The sequence below is a fragment of the Callithrix jacchus genome, chromosome 8 (assembly GCF_049354715.1).
Source record: "Callithrix jacchus isolate 240 chromosome 8, calJac240_pri, whole genome shotgun sequence".
Lineage (NCBI taxonomy): Eukaryota > Metazoa > Chordata > Mammalia > Primates > Cebidae > Callithrix > Callithrix jacchus.
In genome coordinates this window covers 54677695-54687242 of record NC_133509.1, presented here as the reverse complement: position 1 = coordinate 54687242, position 9548 = coordinate 54677695, and the positions used below count along the sequence as shown (strand labels likewise).

At 35.9% G+C, this 9548-nt stretch overlaps 1 protein-coding gene and 1 pseudogene across 1 annotated transcript; one reads left to right on the top strand and one right to left on the bottom strand.

The window, feature by feature from the left end:
• Window positions 1-755: 755 nt before the first annotated feature.
• On the bottom strand, window positions 756-1784 carry LOC100394048 (protein Mis18-alpha pseudogene; annotated as a pseudogene).
• Window positions 1785-3243: 1459 nt separating this feature from the next.
• Window positions 3244-7622, top strand: OR4K2 (olfactory receptor family 4 subfamily K member 2). Its single transcript, XM_009005867.6, has one exon. The coding sequence runs from the start codon at window positions 3285-3287 to the stop codon at window positions 4266-4268; it is 984 nt and encodes a 327-aa protein (XP_009004115.3). The 5' UTR covers window positions 3244-3284; the 3' UTR covers window positions 4269-7622.
• The last annotated feature ends 1926 nt before the right edge of the window (window positions 7623-9548 follow it).

Here is a 9548-nt window from a genome sequence, read left to right as displayed (position 1 = left end):
CTTCGTCACATTCAGGTACACCTATTATATGTAGATTAGGTCTCTTCACATAGTCCCACATTTCTTGGAGACTTTGTTCATTCCTTTTTGCGCTTTTTTCCTCTAATCTTGGCTTCTCATTTTATTTCATTGAGTTGATCTTCGACTTCTGATATCCTTTCTTCTGCTTGGTAAATTCAGCACTTGAACCTTGTGCATACTTCGTGAAGTTCTCATGTTGTGTTTTTTAGCTCCTTCAATTCACTCATATTCCTCTCTAAGTTATCCATTCTTGTTATCATTTCCTCAAATCTTTTTTGAAATTTCTTAGTTTCTTTGCATTGAGTTAGAATGTTTTTTTAGCTCATGGAAGTTTCTCATTACCCACCTTCTGAAGTCCGATTCTGTCATTTCATGACACTCATTCTCCATCCAGCTTTGTTTCTTTGCTGGTGAGGAGTTTTGGTCTTTTGTGGGAGGCGAGGTGTTTTGGTTTCAGGTGTTTTCCTCATTTTTGTGCTGGTTTCTTCCCATCTTTGTGGATTTATCCACCTGTCTTCCGAGTGGTTGCTGATTTTCCGATTGTGTCTCTGAGTGGATGTCAAGATTGTTGATGATGAAGTATTTCTGTTTCTTATTTTTACTTCTAACAGTCTGGCCCCTCTGCTGTAGGACTACTGAAGTCCACTTCAGACCCTGCTTGTCTGGGGTACACCTGTAGCAGCTGTGGAACCATGAGGATTGCTACCCATTTCTTCTTCTGCTATCTTTGTCCCTTAATGATGCCCACCAAATGTCAGTGTGATCAGTTGTTTGTGAGGTGACTCTTTGGATATATGGGGGTCAGGGAGCTGCTTGAGGAGACTGTCTGTACTTTTTATGTGAGGAGACAATCTGTACTTTTGCAAGACATCTTCCATCTGTTTTAGAGACTTTTCTATTTCAACACGGCTTTCAAGATTAAAAAGTTCTTTATCTTCTGACACAATTTGCTTTTCAGAGGACCCTAAAACATAGCTTTTGATGGCTTCAATACTGAGGCAAAACAAGTCTCTCTTGTAATCAAGATTCTTGGGTGTGCATCTATACACGTAGCCAAGGTTGAGTGAGCACCCCGTGCAGTACAAAGTTTCAAGGATGCAACCATTTTCCTTTTCACATGTGGATAACTTCTGTTCCTTACCCACAGAAACATTACAGGAAACACAGTGCAGCAGGATACAGTTGGTGTCCTTTTGGCTGGTCACCCAGCTCGCGAGTCACCCAGCGGCCGCCAGCAGCTGGAGCACAGGAACACCAGCAGCCTCTCCTCTGCCGCCTCCACCTCCTCGAGCCGCGCCTTCTCCTTGTTGGCCACCGACGCGTCCTCACTTGTGGAGCGCCACATATTCGTCGACTTCTGCAGCACCTGGTGGCAGCTTGAGTCTTCAGAGAGCCTCTTGCTCAACAGCAAGGAGTCACTGCACTTGCCCTTGTCACCCTACTCACGCTAGTGCATCCTCTGCGACCCAAAATACTCCTTTCAAATAATCATAATTCTTTCCACTATGTTAAAATGATACCTTATCTTTTATATCAAGTTAAATTTTTGGAAAGACATTCTTATTCTTTGAAACTGCTAAGCATCCTGTTTTATGGCAAATAAGTTGCACTGTTTTCCCTCCACATGCATTTTTTTTTCTTCTGCCAATAGATATTTTAGTTTTCATCCTAAGTCAAGTTCATGATATGTCTCCTGCAAGAACACTTGCTTGATGGATTCTGCACATTACCTTTTTATTTTAACTGAAGCCTACTTCATCCATGGTCTCTGAGAATTGGCTGAACACTAGGTTTATTTGGTTGCATTTTTCACCAATTGTTTTATTTATAGGTATTTAATATCTTCAAATAACTGTAAATTACTTGAAGCAGAGGCAAATGTTTTGGATTTTGTTTTTCATTGCTTCTAATATAGTATTAGAGAATCAAGAGTGCTTATTAGAATTAGTTGACTTGATATTTCCTGCCTTTTTGAAATCAGGACCATCCCAGCTTCTAGTCTCTGAGTCTCTTAGGTCCAGATGAAAAAAATCATCATCAATTCCCATAAGATTCTTGAAATATCTTTCTTTTGTGAGCACAATAATGCCATTTTGTTTAATAAATCCCATTGCAAGATGATGTCTTGTTCAATTCCCAAGTCCTTACAACATCCATTTTATCCACAGCTGTTATATAACTAATGATTCAACTAGGTCATTTATTTATTTTTAAAATTGCCTTCTCTGCTCTGTCCGAGCCTGCTTAACACTGAGTAATTTAAAGCCCTGGTTCTTCAATAGATTTGGTAAGTAAAAGTGTTTTACAAATGAGTTCTACTGAAATATTTTAAGTTTTTGCCCTTCACACTCCCATTTCCTAATCCCTATTCCATGAAGCTGAGGTCAATACAACAGTTTACATATATTGACATTTACAGAAGAAGAATTCAAACAAAGGCAAAATGAAAGAGATTGATCTTTGAGCACTTTCCCATGAAAATGTTCTTATATATCCTTTAGAATATGAACTTTTAAATTATAGAATGATAGATATTTGTAAGGAACATGTTCATATTTTAATTAAAAGAAAGGACCAAAAGATGTTAAATGACATTCCTTTGTCTATATGACTATATTTTAATAAATCAGTCTTCTTTCTCTGGATGAATATCAACAAAACTAATTTTCTATGTATTTATTTTTAGTTTCAAACAGAACACTTTATCTGGGAATACTTTAACAGTTCATCTCTGGAAATTTAAAAAAGCTCTACAACTGTCCATTGAAACTTCACTATAATGTTGCCTAAGAGCCCTTACAAGTGATATAATTTTTATATATTTTTGTCGGAATATCTTTACCGACAAATTCCAAATGACTAAACATATATGTGTAGGTGTGTTTTACACATTGTCATCATAAAGTAAGTGCTTACTGTTACCTTTAGGATTACATGGATGAATAGATGGACAAGTAGGTAGGTAGGTAGGTCTGTTCAGAATGATATTATCTTGGTTGGATTGCCATTTAGTACCAGAAAGGAACGTGTTCTTTTCAACACCTGTGATTTAAGGAGTATTTTGCCATAAGCTCTAATATTCCATAATTTCCTTTCAATCCAATATACCAAATGAGAAGAATGGAAATAATGGTTAAGATAAATTTTATAGAGAAAATAAAATTTCTGAAAGTAGATTATTAGATGAATCTTTTTCTTTCATTGGATCTGACTTTCCTCTTTTTTTTTTCTTTTGTACAGGCTCCTACCTATAAATCAAGACAATGGCTGTGGCCAATAAGTCTATCATGTCTGAATTTGTTTTACTGGGGCTCTCTAATTCCTGGGAACTACAGATGTTTTACTTTATGGTATTTTCATTGTTTTACGTGGCAACAATGGTGGGTAACAGCCTCATAGTCATCACAGTTATAGTAGACCCTCACCTACACTCTCCTATGTATTTCCTGCTTGCCAATCTTTCAATCATTGATATGTCTCTTGCTTCTTTTGCCACCCCGAAGATGATTACAGATTACCTAACAGGCCACAAAATTATCTCTTTCAGTGACTGCCTTACCCAGATATTCTTTCTCCACCTTTTCACTGGCACTGAGATCATCTTACTCATGGCCATGTCCTTTGATAGGTATATTGCAATATGCAAGCCCCTGCACTATGCTTCAATCATTAGTCCCCAGGTGTGTGTTGCTCTCGTGGCAGCTTCCTGGATTGTGGGAATCATGCATTCAATGAGTCAGGTCATATTTGCTCTCATGTTACCATTCTGTGGTCCCAATGAAGTAGACAGCTTTTTTTGTGACCTTCCGGTGGTGTTCCAGCTGGCTTGTGTAGATAATTATGTTCTGGGCTTCTTTATGATCTCAACAAGTGGCATAATTGCTTTGTCCTGCTTTATTGTTTTATTTGATTCATATGTTACTGTCCTGGTTACTTTGAAGCATCATTCTTCCAGAGGATCGTCTAAGGCCCTTTCTACTTGTACAGCTCATTTCATTGTTGTCTTCTTATTCTTTGGGCCATGCATCTTCATCTACATGTGGCCACTAAGCAGCCTTCTCATAGACAAGATTCTGTCTGTGTTTTATACCATCTTTACACCCATTTTGAACCCAGTAATCTATACTCTGAGGAATCAAGAAGTAAAGACAGCCATGAAGAAACTGAAAAATAGGTTTATATATTTTAATAAGGCAATGCCTTCTCATTATTTTTCATCTTATCTTTTAGTTCTACTTAACTTCTAGGTTTTACCTTTAAGGCATTAAGTGTCACAGTTTTTGTGACACAGAACATTAGTCACAATGCTGTGTTAGGCTCTTCTTTCTAGAGAGTTCTTATCAAATTGTAATTGCCGAGACTTTGTGAGGGCTCAAGGTCAGTGAATGTTGAAACTATTCTCATGAAGATGAATGTGTTTGAAATACATTTGAAATTTCAGAAAAGCAAATTAATGAGAATAATTTATTCCAGAAACAAAGACTATAAAAATTTCAAGAGGGACAGTTCCAGTTAGAACATTCAATATCCATAATCAATTTATTAGAAAAAAGGACCAAGGAATGAGAGGAAGAAACATAGATTAAAGCAGAACTAGGAGATAATGACAATTACACACAGTTAGAAATTGAGTCATTCCTTGAGATGCTTCTAAAGTGTGATAAACTAGTGAGATTCTATAATTCTTAGGAACTCCATACAGAAAAGCAATAATTTTTGACATACTTTCCCAAGCCACTCCTACTTAACATTTAAACCAGTTTGTAATCTCTTCTATTAAAGAAAACTCTAGATATATTTTTATTATAAATGTTGATGTCCATAAAAATGCTGTAAGTGTAGCAGTCTTTACCAATCGCTTTTAGTTCATCATCAAAGCAATACAATCATGATATTTCTTTCTTATAATGCAGAATTGAGTAGAGAGGTGGGAGTATTCTGCAAATCAGAAAGTATTATGTAATGAGTTGCAGAGCAGTACACTTTGTTTTGTATGGACACTATCGTTACTTAATTCCCAAGAAGTTAAAGTTAGAATTAACAGACACAGCTTATAATGGTTAAATTTATAGAAAGTCCATGCTTTCATTTTAAAGTGTTATATTGCTTTGCATTTTGGTTACTTTTTTCTTGAAATATTTGTATGTAAAAATAAGAAGTCTGCATTTAGTAATATACTGTCAATGTAATAAGCATGTTTTTGTACACAAATAGGTTTTGTTACTATTATAAATAAGCCTGGTAGGGTCAATGTTAGATTTAATGTATGCAAATTATCACTACCACCTGCTGCTGGTACTTACTGGAATTGCAAGTGTGAAAGAAACATAATTCTGTATATCCCTGCTTTGCAAATCTTTAAATAATGGCAAACAAATAACATGAGTTAACTGTTATTTGGAATTTTCTTTTTTTTTAAATTGCATTTTAGGTTTTGGGGTACATGTGCAGAACATGCAAGACAGTTGCATAGGTACACACATGGCAGTGTGTTTTGCTTCCTTTCTCCCCTTCACCCACATTTGGCATTTCTCCCCAGGCTATCCCTCCCCACCTCCCCCTCCCGCTAGCCCTCCCCTTTTCCCCCCAATAGACCCCAGTGTTTAGTACTCCCCTCCCTGTGTCCATGTGTTCTCATTTTTCATCACCTGCCTATGAGTGAGAATATGCGGTATTTCATTTTCTGTTCTTGTGTCAGTTTGCTGAGAATGATGTTCTCCAGATTCATCCATGTCCCTACAAATAACACAAACTCATCATTTCTAATTGCTGCATAATATTCCATGGTGCATATGTGCCACATTTTCCCAATCCAGTCTATCATCGATGGGCATTTGGGTTGGTTCCAGGTCTTTGCTATTGTAAACAGTGCTGCAATGAATATTCGTGTACATGTGTCCTTATAGTAGAACGATTTATAGTCCTTTGGATATATACCCAGTAATGACATTGCTGGGTCAAATGGAATTTCTATTTCTAAGGCCTTGAGGAATCGCCACACTGTCTTCCAAATGGTTGAACTAATTTACACTCCCACCAACAGTGTAAAAGTGTTCCTATTTCTCCACATCCTCTCCAGCATCTGTTGTCTCCAGATTTTTTAATGATCGCCATTCTAACTGGAGTGAGATGGTATCTCAATGTGGTTTTGATTTGCATCTCTCTGATGACCAGTGATGATGAGCATTTTTCTAAATGATATTGATAAAATATAGTGTCCTATATATGATCCAATATGTATCCACAAATGGAAAGATATGTTGCAACCACAGTATTTGATAATATCAGGTTGTTATTTTCTGGTATGATTGAATAAATGGAGAAGAAAAAATTCATTAATTACCATTTATGAGAGACAAAACAGAACATTCTTAGATGTTCATTTTAAGCAAAATTAGAAAAGGAATGTATTTTTCTTCATCGGTTTGTGTTTTTTTTTCTTCATTAAGGTACTAAAAATAAGGAACAAATTTACAGCTTGAAAGTCTGATATTGTGTTTAAAGTCCGAGTAGCTTTGAAATTATTAGATAATAATGTCTACGATATTAACATAAAATAAAACATCCTCATGTAAGCATAAATTTAGCATAATTCTATTTTAAATAGAGAAACAAATAGGCCAATTTAGGTTTTAAGTGTGAATTTTCTCTTAGTTGCTGTTATATGTACAAATATGTTCAGATTCAAGGACCTTGTTTATGTAGAATGTTTTACCTGGTGTTTAAAAAATACTCAAAATAATTCTTTCAGTTTATATATTTATTTGTCCAGGAAATATTTTCAAAACTGTACCGCTTTTTGCAATATAAAACTGTGGAATCTTTTGGAAGAGATGCTATTGATTTTCAGTACTTTTGTGGAGAATTCTAAAACTCAAGAACATTTGCCAACATACCCTCAAAGGTGGAGCTATAAGGCTAGTCAATAATGTGATTGAATAGTTGGATTGATAGTAAATTTCTGTGGCAGATAAAAAGGATTACAGAAAGCCACAGGAGGACTACCATGTATAAATGGAAATGTCTACTCATTTCTTGGTGGCTTAGTGTGAGGAGTCAATATTCATGATACCTCCTCATGTTATATAGACACTTAAAAAAAATCTTAGTTAGGACTCTGGGACTCATGGTGGATGGTTTTCCTCTAAGGCCCTAGATTGGGACGTATCTCTTAGACAAGATGCTGGCACTCTTTTACCAAGGATAACTGCAGTGACATGGCCATGGACTTATTAAGCAATAGTAATGATGATGCCAGTTGCCACCAGAGTATCCAGAGACAGAGATGATGTTCTGCAGAGAATAGAAGATAAGCAGAAACTAGTTAATATAAATGTAACAGGACAAGTATAGTTTTAAGTGATCTGCACAATTTGCAATAACACAATTGAGGGAGTCCCAAAGCATTTTTAAGCAGACCATATTGACAAGCAACTTCATCTTCCTCTAAGTGTTTAGGAAGCCATGAAGCTCAACAATAGTAAAAAATACTAAATAATATTAAGCAGAATAACTGAATGCAGATGGAAAAACTAAAATGAAACACCGCATATTCTCACTCATAGGTGGGTGATGAAATATGAGAACACATGGACACAAAGTGGAGTACTAAACACTGGGGTCTATTGGGGGGAAAAGGGGAGGGCCAGTGGGAGGGGGAGGTGGGGAGGGATAGCCTGGGGAGAAATGCCAAATGTGGGTGAAGGGGAGAAGAAAAGCAAAGCACACTGCCATGTGTGTACCTACGCAACTGTCTTGCATGCTCTGCTCATGTACCCCAAAACCTATAATCCAATAAAAAATTAAAAAAAATAAAAATAAAAATAAAAACCAAATATCTAGTCAAAAAAAAAAATCAGGTACAGAAGAAAACAGATAAAGTGTAAATTTTAACGTGGAGGAACTGAATATATGTAATAGCAATAAAAATTTTAAATTATGTTTGTTTCTGAAAATACTTAAGAAAACTTTTCGAATAAATACTTTATGATATAATGATGGTGGATTTACATAAGGCGAAACTTAAGTTTTAGAACTCCTCCTTTGCATGGATTTCCTCCAAGGCCCTAGAATGGGACCTAACAACCGTTTATTAGTTATTTTGATTTTTTTCCCCTAAAACAGATGTCTTCAAACTGTATAAGCTTTAGGTCTAGCTTGTCCAACCCATGGCCTTCAGGTTGCATGCACTCATGAGATGGCTTTAAATGCAGCCCAACACAAATTTGTAAGCTTTCTTAAAACATCATGAGATTTTCTTGTAATTTTATTTTTTAAGATCATCAGCTATCATTAGTGTCAGTCTATTTTTTGTGTGGCTCAAGACAATTCTTCTTCCATGTACCCCAGAAACTAAAGTACAATTAAAAAAAAAAAAAAGATTGGCTCACGCCTGTAATCCCAGCACTTTAGGAGGCCGAGGCGGGTGGATCACGAGGTCAAGAGATGGAGACCATCCTGGTCAACATGGTGTGAAAACCCGTCTCTACTAAAAATACAAAAAATTAGCCGGGCATGGTGGTGTGTGCCTGTAATCCCAGCTACTCAGGAGGCTGAGGCAGGAGAATTGCCTGAACCCAGGAGGCAGAGGTTGCCGTGAGCCGAGATCGCACCATTGCACTCCAGCCTGGGTAACAAGAGCGAAACTCCGCCTCAAAAAAAATAAATAAATAAAAATAAAATAAAATAAAAAAGAACGTATTTTCAAATTTAGGAACTAATCTCTATACATGAGTTTTTAAACAACAGAGTTAAAGCAAAATTGTTGAGAGCGTTGGAGTAATTCTCTTATCTCCCTTTTTTTTCTCCTGATAGTATTTTCCATGATTTTCAGATGTATGTGTCAATTGAAAAACAGGGAGAAGAAAACAGCCGGGGAAATCTAATTCATGTGAACTTCTTGCATGTATGCTCAGATGCCAATGAAATCCACTAAGCAATTTGATAGTTTTTCAGTTTATAAGTTTCTGTTATGCTTTGTTGTTTAGAATTATTTTCAATGCTCTTGGTTACATCTGTGAGATAAATATGCACAAATTATTCTGGAGTTAGCAGGACCAACATTCAAATGAGATTGAAAATGTCTATGCAATCATTGATTGATGTATTCTGTCTGTATTATTGCTGATATAATTCAATTGACAGGTTGTTTATTTTTTCTCTCTGATTTCTGTAAAACAAATTTCAGTATCTACTCTGTACTAAAATATTACACTTCCATTATTATTTTTTACTCTGATAATTTACACTGCCAATAAGGAGATGTATACCTGTTTTTTCCTATAAAAATGTTTTAGGACTGGAGGCTACAGGTTTTTTTTTCATTTTTATGACTACTAAATGCAAAACCATTGTTAATTTGCCTATCTTTCTTCTTTACCTTTTAACTGTACGAGGAATCCGAAGCCATGAATAAAAGATAGATTTTTCTCCTTTTTCCTACTTGGCACCTGTTAAAGAAAATTTAAAGGAGAGACTTTTTTTTTTTTTTAGTTTGAGACTAGAAATAGCGATTTTATTAGTCATTT

What these genes read in the sequence shown, in the direction of transcription:
- OR4K2 (XM_009005867.6), top strand. Translation starts at nt 3,285, where the DNA reads ATGGCTGTGGCCAATAAGTCTATCATGTCTGAATTTGTTTTACTGGGG.